Source organism: Lepidochelys kempii, chromosome 12, assembly GCF_965140285.1.
Source record: "Lepidochelys kempii isolate rLepKem1 chromosome 12, rLepKem1.hap1, whole genome shotgun sequence".
Classification (NCBI taxonomy): Eukaryota; Metazoa; Chordata; order Testudines; family Cheloniidae; genus Lepidochelys; species Lepidochelys kempii.
Genome location: NC_136391.1, coordinates 43,853,795 through 43,868,281, shown reverse-complemented (window position 1 = coordinate 43,868,281; position 14,487 = coordinate 43,853,795). Strand labels below are relative to the sequence as shown.

Sequence of the window (14,487 nt, the reverse complement as noted above, 5' to 3'; positions counted from 1 at the left end):
CGGGGGGTGGAGCCAGAGATATGGCAGTAAAAGAAAAAGATTCATAAAAGCCAATTATCAGCTGAAGTATACCTGGTTTTGCTTGGTAGTGCCCTCTTTTGGTACCTGTCACTCATCCGCTAGGTAAGTGGGAGGGGAAACAGTATTTATTTAGCAAATCCTTCTTTCAACTCGCAAGGCAAGAGGTGAATTATCTGCCCTCCATTAGCCCAAAAATGCAGGGAGAGGAAAACTCTATTCCTGCAACCTGCAGAACCCTTAGCAGCCAAATCGGTAGTGTTACCCAGTGTATTCGCTGTGAAGTTCACGCTTATGCTCACATAAATTTGTTAGTCTCTAAGGTGCCACAAGTCCTCCTTTTCTTTTTGCGAATACAGACTAACACGGCTGCTACTCTGAAACATGTCTAGGCACAGTGGCTTGTGTCAGTCCTAGCCACAGGCTAATGATTCTCCACTTACTATCTGCTGCAGATACCGCTGAAGAGCTGCACAACAAAGTACTTTTGAGGCAAAGCTACAGAACTCCTCTTCACATGAAGAAATTCCACCTTGAAGATTCTTTACAAGTACTTTATAAGGAGGAGGCCCTATTGGGTGGCAGAAGCCCACTCAGCCAGATGACTGAGTCCGTGTCTACGCTACCACTTATGTCAGCAAAACTTATGTTGCTCAAGGGTGATAAAAAAAACCCAACAGCCCCCTGAGCAGTATAAGTTCTGCCGGCATAAGTACTAGGGTACACAGTGTTATGTCGGCATAGGGTGTCTACACGAGAGATCTTACAGCGGTGCAACTGCATTGGTACAGCTGTGCCGCTGTAAGGTCACTAGTGTAAACATGGCCTGAGACCGTCCTGGATAAAGCTGGTCACAACTGTGCTCACATCATGGCATGATTGTGGCACTATGCAAGTTCTCTCCAGTGCATTAACATAAACAGAATATACGCCTAGATGAAAGTAAAAATCTTTATTGCTATGTCCGCTGAAAAGTTGATCAAAAATATTCTTCCTTTCTGAACTGTTCTGTATATCTTAGTAAAGAATCAATGGAATCACATTTTCACCCCAAGGCTCTTCCTCCTTTTGCTGTCACATACAGTGGGTGCAGTGCTGAAGGGGCATTCAGTAAACAATCTACTTCCACACACAATGAAAGAGGGGCATTGTTATAGCTGCATGCTAGAGTCAGGTACATAAAATAGTATATGCTTCATTTTAAAACAAAGGCATAGAAAATCGTTTTGCTGCAATTTCTCTTTAACATGCTCTAGCTCATGTGACAAGTTAAAAAAGTTAACACATTTCAAAAATATCAAAAATACACAAGTCTGAAGATTGCAATAGAACAGCGGACAATGATTGCACAAAAACTATGACGTGAACCCACTGCCTTAACGCCCTTTGGCATAAAACCTACATCCTTCAGGAGAGGTGGAGAAACTCCTGGGTTACGAGGACCATAGATGTGGCTGTATGTTCTGTAAACTAGAGAAAGGGTGGTAGATCTTAAGAGCAACCTATCCCCATAACAGAGAGAGTATCCTGAAGTGCTTGTCACTTTCTGGAATGAAATTAACCCTCGCCCCACAGTTTAGGAGTCAGCAGTTTCCATCAGGCAGCCTCAGCCTCACCTGCTCTAGGCAGCTGGGAGCAATTCGGAGGCTGCTAACTGGCCAAGATTTCTTATCCTCAATACTTTTTGCCTTGGAATTAGTTTGCTCTTATATCAGATATTTTGTTCATTAGTTCCTTCTACTGGGACCTTATTGAACAAGTAAAGCAGATAAGTTAGTGCCTTAGGAGTATCTGCTGCTGTTGAAAGTGCACACCAAGAAGGAGAGAAATACTTGAGACTTGACAGATGGAATAATACTAACCGGCAAACTGCAGCCCCTCACTGGGAAAACGACAGCTCCAACTTCTCTTCCATGGACAGTCTCTTTATTACACAGATGCTCTAGGACAGTGGTTCTCAACCTTTTCCATATTTTTATCACTAGAGGAAGGGGAGAGTGGCCACAACCCCCAGGTCAAGATTCCACTGCTGCACGCCTGCAGAGATGACAGCAACTGCAACGGCCTGAGATCATCATCAGGAAAAAGAAGAGGCTATGGAGAACTCTGGTCAGATAGAAATTGAAATAAGCATGGGAAACTCCTCTTTCTTTGTACTTCACCTCACCCTCAGCTGAGAACCCATCACTAGGGCTGCCCCCACCAGCCCAGCCTGTCCCCACATGGGTGACAGGGTTCCTAGGAGCTTGAAAATATAAGAAAACAAGAAGTAAGTTGGGAAAGACAAGGAAGAAGCTTGCTGCCCCATGGAAAGCAGGAAATCAAGAGGCCAGGAAGAGGGGGAAGCTCAGACTGTGCAGCCTGGAGTGAAACACTCTTCTCATAAGACGTGCATTAGAGCAATGTATCAGAGCAAGAGGAAGCCCTCTGTTCTGATTGGCGTCTATGATAACATGCCATGTTGTGCAAGGAAACCACCACTAACCAATGAGTGTACAGGATTTGGAGGGAGGGAGCTGGTCACATTAAAACCTCTTTCTGCTCCAAATACATAGGATTAGAGAAAATCCTAAGTGATGATCACTGTACACAATTAGCCTTTACTTCAGCAGCTCCACCCCACAGCTTCCAGGGGGCTGCAGGGAATGGAGGCTCTGTATCTATACACTCCATCTGAACTGTCTGTTTTGCTTTTTCCTGCACTTTTTCCACTGAGCCATACAGAGCTGATAAAATCAGTCCTCTCAATGACAGCTGCAACACTCCCTCACAGCCCAGGTTAGTTGGAGCCCAGATATCATGTTCAGAATCCAATTACTAGTCGGAGACACATGCTGGATTTTCCACATCAGTGCAAGGATTCCAGTACAGAACCTTATTTGTAATAGCACATACTAGTGTACTAGTGCAAGGATTCGATTCACATTCTTACTCAGGAAGAGGGGCACATTTCCATGTCAGTGCATTAGTCCAAGACTGTATAAGAGGCTGCGCTGCAGCTCTTCTGTAGTGCTTCTGAGACTACTGGGCTAGCTCAGGAGTTTGTTAAAATTATCAGCAGTGAAAGAATTAAAGGGGACCTGCAATTTTTGCTTCTTTTAAGGAAGAGAACCTGAAAGGTTTTTTTGTTTTGTTTTTTAAATAATTTTTTTGGTCTTCCTCTTTTCACTGTAGACTCCTTGGATAACTCAGAGACAGTGTGGGAGCGCTCTTGTCCCTTAATTCTCTCTAGGTTGATAGAACTAGCAGAGGCTTTGAATCTTTAACAAAAAGGTTTTCTTCCAACTTCTAAGTTAAAATAGGTGTTAACAAAACTCAAAGGGTGAGACCATCCTATGGGAAAGAGGCGATTTTCTATGACATTAGCTAACGTGGTAATTAAACATGATGAAATCCTAGGGCTTGTACGCCCTAGTACTTATGTTAGTATGACTTATGTCACTCAGGGGTGTGAAAAAGCCACCCCCCCGAGCGATGTAAGTTGCACCGACCTAAGCGCCAGTGCGGACAGTGCTGTGTTGGCGGATTTATTATGCCGACAGCAGAGCTCTCTTCCATCGGCATTGAGTGTCTCTGGTAGCTGCACTATGGTACCGACTCTAGTGCGGAATAGCCCTTTATGTGGATCAGGCAGTTCTTTCCACGCACGTTAGCAGGGCTAGGATGTTGGCTACCATGTAGTAAAAAGACATATTTTTCCCCTAGTGAAGACAAAGCCAAGGAGTTTTACGTTCTGAATAATAGCTACTTCCCTGCTATCACGTTTTCTCACAGGATCTATGATGTCAGAATCCCACTAGTTCTCTAATTGTACATTGAGTATTCCAGGTCAGACAAGACCTGACTTTCTGATATAAAAGAGAAGCAAAAACCAAACACACCAGACAAAATAATACTCACCCCAAAAGCCCAGAACTCTTTTGGAAAAACCTTTCAGACTTTCTTCCTAGACATAATAAATAAGTAAAATAACACTAGCACTAGTCCCAAATAATGTCATAATGAGGCTATCAGTGTTGTCATACCACTGAGGGTATGTCTACACTGCAATTAAACACTTGGGGCTGGCCTGTATAGAGCTGACTCAGGCTTATAGGGCTCGGGGCTGTTTAATTGCAGTGTACATGTTTGCGCTCGGGCAGGATCCCAGGCTCTGGGAGCCTCCCTCCTTGTGGGGTCCCCAAGCCTGAATGTCTACACTGCAAATAAATAGCTCTGGAGCCCAAACCAGCTGACACAGGCCAGCTACAGATGTTTAATTGTAGTGTAGACATACCCTGAGATTACTGAGGCAGCTCCCACCTCAGAGCTATTGTTCCCAACTCCTGGGCTGCAGACTCAGGAAGATGATCTGCCTGGATTACAGATGGAAGGTTGTCTTTGCAACCCTTTTGTAAAGACGAATGCTTAAATCCTGGAAAAACAGCCAGAAAAGTGCTAGCAGGGCACCACGCTGCATACTGGCCCATCCAGGCCCTGAAGGTGGAAACTGGAACACATTTGCTGACTGGATGCTGGGCAGCTCACTGCTACTCTCCAGAGTTGTTCTAAAATCCTTTTTTCCTCAAGTGTGCTGATAAAAATGTTTGTATTTGGGAAAAGTTCCATTTTCCATCTTGAGTTTAGAACTAAGCAGAAACCACACAGCTTCATCTTGTTCACTTCCTGGTCTGAGCACTTGCAGCTGGAGCATGGGCAGTCCTGGACACTGATTCTGCTTTCTGCTTCTGCAGAGACAGGCAAGGGCGCTTTTGCTGCTACAGTGTAAGAGGTTCATATTTCGCCATGTGTATTAGAGGGAGTGCTTGTGAAATGAACCATCAGAGACCTTCTTGGCACATGCAGAGCACTCTAGGCTGCTCATTAGCCTTTACTGCTACAAACAAAACACCCCGATGGACAAGATGAAGTCCCCCCGCTCACACTTCTTAGCTTCTGCCAGCTGAGGGCACCACAAAGAGCACAGACTCTGTGCTTTGCAGTGGATTCTGACTTCATCCCATGTCTGGCGGATATGGAAGGTTCTGCCTTGAAGTGCACACCAGGGGGGTGGCCAACCCCCTATCCCCTATGGTTGTACACACTAGCCCCATCCCTACCCACGATCATATTTGTTATGGGGACAGCCAAACCCCTCCTGGAACTCCTCCATGCCTCATGGTCATATCTGTCATTGGGGCACCCAACCCTCATGTCCCAGTTGTATCCTTCAGGTTGGAAGGAAGCCCCTGGATAACCTCATAACAAGTGGTGACAGAACTACCTCAGCTCCCCCAGGGCCCCTGGTGTACCTATCAGGAGGGCACCAATTCCCATTTGGAGGAATCCCCCCATCATATCCATTGTGAGGTTACGGAAGCCCCTCTCCCTACATAGTAAAGTGCTGGGCAGATGGGGAGCAAAATGGCTCGAGTGCAGTCAATGAAAGTGCTTGCGATGCATATAAGAATCAATTCTCTGACTGGTTCTGTGTCTCTAGTAAGCTTCATTGTCACCAGCTGTATTCTCTGAATAGTGAAGCCAAGTGACCAGTCCCATCATGATGGCTGAATCAGATACTTCACAGAACTCTGGATGCTGTGCATAACAACAGCTGCCTCCTCAGCTCCTACACAGAAACCAGCCCACTGCCTGGCAAACCCTCAGGAGGGCAAGGGTTAATGGCAGGTGGTGGGAGCACACATAGGGAAGTCTGCCTTCTCAAATGCCAGACAATCCCCAGCATGGAGCTTGGCTGCTGGCCTGAGTACCCTGGGCTCACAGAACAGCAGGGATGCTGCCTCAAGAAGCTGGCAGCCCTGAGTTTAAAGCTCCAGGCTCATCCTCCACTCCAATAAGGAGGGAGCTGATGTCTGTTCCTTTCCTTGCAGATGCCAACTCCTCTGCCCCGATGGGGTTACAAAGCTGTGTCAAACTCATCTGGAGGAGCCACTGCAGCCTTCTCATTGGGCTCCTGCTCTGCACCACTCCCATGGTCCTGCTTAATTTGTTCCTTCACTTCCTCTTCCAGGTCAGCAGGCACAACAAATTGATCCTCTGGCTCCAGCTGGGTGGGAGCAGCAAAATAACCTGTTTTCTTCTTCGGCACCTCTGTGGCTACCTCAATAAGGTTGAGGCTCTCTTCCAGGGGCACTATGGAGCCATTGGAAAGCTTCTTCCCATAGAGACAGCATGTAGAAGGAGACTTCTGCAACTCGCACCTCTCCTTGGTTCCTGCCAGGAGGATGTTGCTGTTCACACTGTTCTGTCTCTGAATCCTGAAGAAGAACCCCCCAGAGTCATCCTCTGAGCCAGCAGCAGGAGATCCCTCCTCAGCACCAGGAGGCTGAGGCTCCAGGCTTTTTCCTTTACAGCAGTGGATGTCCACTTCCACTTCCACTTTGCTGCCATTGGTCATCACACCCTCCACAGGCTGCTCATCGTCGCTGTCCAGACCATTGTCAGAATGATTACTAGAGAACGTGGCACAGGAAGGTTGGCGCTGAAAAATGCTGGATGGGGGCACAGGATGGAGGCTGCAGCGTCGCTCGGGTCGAGGCACCAACCCTGCATCCAGACCAGCTCCACTGTGTTCATCTGACGCAGTGGAGCCCACCTCACTGCTAGCTTCTGAGGCTGACAGCTCACTGCTGAACTCTGAGGCAATTCCACTACCTGAGGAAGGCGTTGTTGGTTTGGCAGTGGAAATAATGCCCCCAGGGCCCGGCAAGGTGAGGCCGTGCATCTCACATGTGCAGCTGTCCTCACCAATGTTCAAACACACCACCATTGCTCCCACATTGTCTTGGCAGCCATAGCTTTGGGCTAAAGTGCAGACCTTCTTTGCAGCAGCTAGTGGGTCATGCAGGTGGCGTACAGCCGTGACAGCCTCTGTATAAGAGAGGTGTTCCCAGAGGGCTTTATTCCCCAGTAGGAGCAGCTCATCCTGCACAGTCAGGGGAATGGAGTAGACGTGAGGCTTGGGCAGGATCCAAGGATGTAAGTACGTGCAGCCTAGCATCCGAGTACAGCAGGTTACACCATTAACCTTGTTGTCCTGCAGTCAAAGAGAAGGCAAAGTCTGAGCATTTAGCATACAAAGACCATTCTGAGCACATTCTCTCTCTGCCTATACACTGGCCTAGAGCCCTCAAGGAGGTGGACATGTCTTCTCTCTCACAATGCGATTAGTCCATTACTAGACAGAAATGGTAGAACTATCAATAATAAAGCAGAAAAGGCAGAATTGTTCAATAAATATTTCTATTCTATATTTAGGAAAATGCCAGATGATGTAGTCATATATGATGATGATATACTTCCAATTCCAGCATAACTAAGGAGGATGTTAAACACCCAGCAAGCTATTATAGTTAGACATTTTTAAGTCAGCAGATCTGGATAACTTGCATTCAAGAGTTTTAAAAGAGCTGGCCAAGGAGATTTGTGGCACATTGGGGAAGTTTCAGAGGACTGGAAGAAAGCTAATCTTGTGCCAATAGTTAAAAAGCATAAAAGGGATTACCTGGGTAATTATAGGCCTGTCAGTCTCAGGCAAAATAACAGAATGGCTGCAAGGAAACTTGTTTAATAAAGAACTAAAGGAGGGTAATAAAGTTAATGCCAATCAACACAGGTTTATGGAAAATAGATGATGTCAAATTAACAATCTCTTTTTTTAATGAGATTAAAGTTTGGTTGATAAAAGCAATAGCGTAGATGTGGGGACCAGTCTACAAAAACATTTAGTTTATGGCAAACTGGGGTGTGAATCTACCCCATGCTAGCCTGCCACACGCTCACTGTCTGTGTGGCCTTTGCTGATGCGCATTAAATCTAGTTCTCTTTGAAAAAGGACTAGATCAAAGCACATTAATGAACTGTTATTGTGCATCACCACGGTGCACAGGGACAGTTAGAGTGCAGCAAGCTAGTGCAGGGGTAGTTTAACACCACTTTTTCACAGAAGCTGGGTACTTACTTATGCAGTACCTGTCATTTTTAAGATGTGTTGTGCACATATACATTCCACTGCAAATGTACGTGTCCCAATGCACTTGAGCTGGAGACTTTTGCCAGCAGTAGCACTAGGTGGTGCATGTGCTCCCGTTCTGCTCAGGTTCCCAGATGAAACCATAAAAGGGGCACATCCACCACCTCCCTCTCCGTTCCTTCACACTGCTGTATGTAATGTCCGAAGTGAGGGGTACTAGAACAATTTTTATAGTGGGGGTGCTGAGAGCCATTGAACCAAACTGTAAACCCTGTATATAATGGAAATCATTTCAAACCAGGGGGTATGGCAGCACCCCCAGCACCCCGTAGTTCGGCACCTATGTGTGAAGTAGACGGGAAAGTGGGAGAGTCATGGAACATATATCTGCACAACATATGTCAAAGAAGAGGAAGTTACTCACCTTGTGCAGTAACAACGGTTCTTCAAGACTTGTGTCCCTATGGGTGCTCCCCTGTAGGTGTGTGTGCACCCCCATGCTGTTGATTGGAGAATTTCAATAGCAATCTGTCCCGCCTGTGCAGCTCCCTGCCTACCACAAGGCTAGCTAGCGTGCAGAGGCATTTCTCCCTCAGTTCCTTCTCTACCCCAGAGTCAACCAGTGGAAACTCCAAAGTAGAGGGGAGGAGGGAGGTTTGTGGAGCACCCATAGGGACACACATCTTGAAGAACCATCCTTATTGCACAAAGTAACTTCCTCTTCTTCTTCTTCAAGTAGTGTTGCTATGGATGCTCCACTGTAGGTGACTCCTGAGCAGTACACACTGTTGGAACCTGGGACTTCGGAGTCTGATACAAATGATGGTACAGAAGCCCCGAATTGGGCGTCTGAAGCTGAATCACTCAGAATGGCATAGTGTTCTGCAAAGGTATGTGCAGAGGCCCATGTAGCTGCTCTGCATATCTCTGATATGGTGATACCTTTAGAGAAGGCGATTGATGAGGAGACCACCCTTGTGGAATGCGTGTGTATTGAAGATGGGGGTGTTACCGCCTGTAATTGGTAGCAGAGTTTATTACAGCCAGAGACCTTCTTGGATAGTCTCTGAGCTGAGATTGCCGCATTCTTTGACCTAACCGCAACTGAAAGGAAGAGCCTCAGAGATTTTCGGAAGGCCTTTATATTGTGTAAGTAGAAGGCCAAAGCTCTGTCACATTGAGTGTATGCAGGATGGCCTCTCTATTGTCCGTATGAGGCTTTTGGATAGAATGTTGGGAGTTGAATGAGTTCATTCATGTGAAATGCAGAAGTTACTTTGGGAGTGAACTTCGTGTGTGGTCTGAGTGTGACCTTGTCCGGGAAGAACATTGTAAACAGGAGGTGTGCCATCAAAACTGCTATCTCCCCCATCCTTCATGGAAAGGTGAGTTAATGAACAAGTGGCCATGGGTTTGAATGGCGGTCTAGTCAGTTCCTTTAGTGCTAGTTTGAGATCCCATTGAGGAGTAGGGGTCCTGGATTGTGGGAAGAGGTTTGCTATACCTTTTAGAAACCTCTTATTAATCGGCTGAGAGAAGACTGAGTAGCCTTCTACCCTGCTGGTGGAAGGCTGCAATTGTTGCCAAGTGAACATTCAGCGAGCTGATAGAGAGACCCGATTTCTTTAAGGGTAACAGAGAATCCAGGATGACCCGCAAGGTGGCTGAATTAGGGGTGACATCCTTGGATTGGCACCATATCCAGAATCCCTTCCATTTCTGCAGGTAGATGCGACGAGTAGCACCCTTCCTACTGTGGATTAGTACCTCCTGTGCCTCCTCTGAGCAGGATGTCTCTATGTGCTGGAACCATGAAGGAGCCATGCTTTCAGATGTAGGACACATGGACTGGGATGAAGGGTGCAACCCTCATTCTGTGACAGACTATAGGGAATGATCGGTAGGGTCATCGGTGGACACAACACCAGCTGGGACAGGGAAGGGTATCATGTCTGTCTGGGCCAGGTGGGGGCAATCTGAATGTTTGCTTTTTCCTTTTTTATCTTCAATAGCACCTTTAGCAATAGAGGGAATGGAGGAAATTCCTAAAGAAGGCACTTATGTGTTATGGACAATTTTTGTTCGTTGATTTGTAGGCCCAGTCTCAGAAATAAGTCTTGTGTGGTCTGAATGACTCACTGGGCCTCTGCAAAGGACCGTGTCCTGAGAAGGCAATCGTCCAGGTATGGAAAAATCACGATACCCTGAGACCGTAGATGGGCTGCCACTACCGAAAGGACCTTGGATAACACACTGGGGGCCAATGAAAGGCTGAAAGGGAGTAATCTGTACTGGTAGCAGTCTTGACCTAGCGTGACCCTGAGGTAACTCCTGTGTTTTGCTATGATAGAGATGTGAAAATATGCATCTTGAAGATTGAGGGCCGAGAACAAGTCCCCTTTTTCTAGCGCTGGGATAATCGTTGACAGCATAACAATCTTGAATTTCTGCACCTTGACATACCTATTGAGTGCTTTGAGGTCCAGTATAGGTCTCCAACCTCCCTTTTTCTTTGGCATCAGGAAGTAACGAGAGTAGAAGCCTTTGTCCTTGAGATGTGTGGGTACCGGCTCTATAGCTCCTACGTTGAGGAGATGATTCACCTCTTGGTGTAGTAGACTCTCATGAGAAGGGTCCCTGAAGAGGGATGGGGAAGGATGTTTGGGAGGGGGAAGGGAGGAGAAGTGGATGTCATATCCACCCTGGACAATTTCCAGCACCCACTTGTTGGAGGTTATCTGTTCCCCGGTACTGTGGATAGGAGAAAGGCAGTCTCCAAAAGGAAATGTGGGGTTTCCCAAGGTGAGATTGTAAGGAGAATGTTCTATTGGCACCTCGACCAACCCATAAAAAGTGTCACTTCGAAGTTGAGGGCTGAGACAAGGGTGGCTGTGGCCCTGATTGTTTGCGCTTACAGAATTTCAATTTCTTTCTCTGTGGCTTGTACAATCTCCGCAATGAATATTGAGGCACATACTGCAATGATCTCAGCTTGACCTATGGTTGAGGACTGTATTTTCTTTTGTAAGCCAGCCTGTATATCCCCAAGGATCTCAGAGTCACTCGAGAATCCTTTACCATGTGGAAGGATGCATCTGCCTTCTCGGCAAATAGTTTTGTTCTCTTGAAGGGGAGGTTCTCTACTATTGTCTGGACCTCCTTCGGGAAGCTGAACAAATGGAGCCATGAGGCTGTCCTCATAGCCATAGTGGGGGAGATTGAATGCGCTGCCGTGTTGGCCGTGTCCAACGCGCATTGCAGAGACATTTTCGCCACTAGCTGGCCTTTGTTAATGACAGCCATGAATTGGTCTTTGTATGTATCTGGGAGCTGCTCAATAAAGGAGTTTAATTTTATATAGTTCTGATAACCATATTTGGCTAGTAAAGCCTGATAGTTTGGCTCCCCAAATCTGGAGGGTGGCTTTTCTGCCAAACAGGTCCAAGCACGTCCAGTCTTGGTCGTACAGGGTAGATTTAAACTGGTATTGGCAACCACTCGAATTGACCATGTCCACTATGATGGAATTTGGAGGCAGATGGGTGAATCACTCCTAGTAGGGTCTAAGAGCGCCTTGTTAACTGGGAAAGCTACCCTGGCAGAGGTGGAAGAATGTGAAAGATGTCCACCAGCTTGATGAGGTTCATACACCTCATATAGTTGCACTTGTAGGGCCTCAGCCACTCTTTGAGTTAGGTCCTGGAATGACACAGTCATCTGCCAGAGATGGCAGGGGAGGCATCACCAACTCGTCAGGTAAGGATGATGAAAGGTGGATTTGAGGAACCTCTTGCTTTTCCGCCTCCGCTTCCCATTCTTCCTCCAAGAATTCTGGAGGGTCGGGTGCCCTTGACATTGTCGCTGAAGTGGGACTTCTCTGTGCCTGCTGGTAAATCACGCTAGGTGCCTGTTAGGCTTGTTGTCTCTGGGCCTAGCAGGGATCCCAGTTTGGCTACTGAGGGTAGGGAGCTGGTGGCTGGAACCATGGTTGCCCATACCAAGGAAGTTGAGGGCCAGGGGGGTACCTCTGGTGGGACTGGGGTCCGCGTGGTGACAATGGGTGAGAACCCAACTCCTCCGGCTAGCTATCTGACTCTGAATGGGAAAGTGGTGGTGCATGGCGTGGAGATGCAGATGCCAATGCGTCCACTGCTCCTGGCTAGCTTGGTAATGAGGCTCTGATACTGAGAAGGGTGCATCAGATGCTGAGAGGTCTGATGCACACCTGTAGTCCACTGGTGTGGACAGTACTGGTATCAGTGCTGAAGGCAGCCAGTGCTGAGGAACTTGCACTGAGGGAGTTGGAGACATGGACCTGGTTCATAGAATCATAGAATCATAGAATATCAGGGTTGGAAGGGACCCCAGAAGGTCATCTAGTCCAACCCCCTGCTCAAAGCAGGACCAATTCCCAGTTAAATCATCCCAGCCAGGGCTTTGTCAAGCCTGACCTTAAAAACCTCTAAGGAAGGAGATTCTACCACCTCCCTAGGTAACTCATTCCAGTGTTTCACCACCCTCTTAGTGAAAAAGTTTTTCCTAATATCCAATCTAAACCTCCCCCACTGCAACTTGAGACCATTACTCCTCGTTCTGTCATCTGCTACCATTGAGAACAGTCTAGAGCCATCCTCTTTGGAACCCCCTTTCAGGTAGTTGAAAGCAGCTATCAAATCTTCATTCTTTCTCTTCTGCAGGCTAAACAATCCCAGCTCCCTCAGCCTCTCCTCATAAGTCATGTGTTCCAGTCCCCTAATCATTTTTGTTGCCCTTCGCTGGACTCTCTCCAATTTATCCACATCCTTCTTGAAGTGTGGGGCCCAAAACTGGACACAGTACTCCAGATGAGGCCTCACCAATGTCGAATAGAGGGGAACGATCACGTCCCTCGATCTGCTCGCTATGCCCCTACTTATACATCCCAAAATGCCATTGGCCTTCTTGGCAACAAGGGCACACTGCTGACTCATATCCAGCTTCTCGTCCACTGTCACCCCTAGGTCCTTTTCCGCAGAACTGCTGCCTAGCCATTCGGTCCCTAGTCTGTAGCTGTGCATTGGGTTCTTCCGTCCTAAGTGCAGGACCCTGCACTTATCCTTATTGAACCTCATCAGATTCCTTTTGGCCCAATCTTCCAATTGGTCTAGGTCCTTCTGTATCCTATCCCTCCCCTCCAGCGTATCTACCACTCCTCCCAGTTTAGTATCATCCGCAAATTTGCTGAGAGTGCAATCCACACCATCCTCCAGATCATTTATGAAGATATTGAATAAAACCGGCCCCAGGACCGACCCTTGGGGCACTCCACTTGATACCGGCTGCCAACTAGACATGGAGCCATTGATCACTACCCGTTGAGCCCGACAATCTAGCCAGCTTTCTACCCACCTTATAGTGCATTCATCCAGCCCATACTTCCTTAACTTGCTGACAAGAATACTATGGGAGACCGTGTCAAAAGCTTTGCTAAAGTCAAGAAACAATACATCCACTGCTTTCCCTTCATCCACAGAACCAGTAATCTCATCATAAAAGGCGATTAGATTAGTCAGGCATGACCTTCCCTTGGTGAATCCATGCTGGCTGTTCCTGATCACTTGGTTGTATGGTCCGTCGGCGCCACGTGCACTGAGGTCGGCATCAGTACTTGTGATCTCAATGATGTAGCCTTCCCTGGCGTGGACTGTCTGTTTGTCACACCCTCGCAGTACCAGTATTTCTCTGCCCATGCCCATTGGGCCTCTGTCAACTTGGTACTATGTGTGCCCTGAGTACTGACTCTAGGCAGCTTTGATGCCATTGGTACTGAAGAGACTGATAAAGCTGGAGAACGTTTCTGTCTCGAATTGGGCTCACTACAGGGACTCACAGACCTCTTCTTATGGGTCTTTAGCGAGTGGCTCGATTCCTTAAAATCACCTGCCCTCAGCATAGAAGGTTGCGGTGATGTCTCACTCTGAGATTCTGGAGGCTGAAGGGCTGACATTATGAGCAGGAGTTTTAGGCCTAGTCTACACTAGGACTTGAGGTCGAATTTAGCAGCGTTAAATCGATTTAACCCTGCACCCGTCCACATGGCAAAGCCCTTTTTTTCGACTTAAAGGGCTCTTAAAATTGATTTCTTTACTCCACCCCCGACAAGGGGGTTAGCGCTGAAATCAGCCTTGCTGGGTCGAATTTGGGGTAGTGTGGACGCAATTCAACGGTATTGGCCTCCAGGAACTATCCCAGAGTACTCCATTGTGACCACTCTGGACAGCACTCTCAACTCAGATGCACTGGCCAAGTAGACAGGAAAAGGCCCATGAACTTCTGAATCTCATTTCCTGTTTGGCCAGTGTGGCAAGCTGCAGGTGAGTGCAGAGCTCATCAGCAGAGGTGACCATGCAGAGCTCATCAGCAGAGGTGACCATGATGGAAGTCCCAGAATCACAAAAGAGTTCCAGCATGGACCAAAATGGAGGTATGGGATCTGATCGCTGTATGGGGAGAGGAAT

At 47.3% G+C, this 14,487-nt stretch overlaps 1 protein-coding gene across 6 annotated transcripts in view; it reads right to left on the bottom strand.

The window, feature by feature from the left end:
• Positions 1-955: 955 nt before the first annotated feature.
• The window catches only part of PHLPP2 (PH domain and leucine rich repeat protein phosphatase 2), a 143,512-nt gene continuing 129,980 nt past the window's right edge, over positions 956-14,487 (bottom strand). For 3 of the 6 annotated variants that reach the window (XM_073308382.2, XM_073308384.2, XM_073308383.2), the window contains one exon: positions 956-7,054. In XM_073308382.2, the coding sequence (XP_073164483.1) occupies positions 5,915-7,054 (1,140 nt within the window). In that variant the 3' untranslated portion in view covers positions 956-5,914. The remainder of the gene's footprint in view (positions 7,055-14,487) is intronic. The other 3 variants (XR_012154557.2, XM_078848154.1, XM_078848155.1) reach the window with 3 other exon arrangements.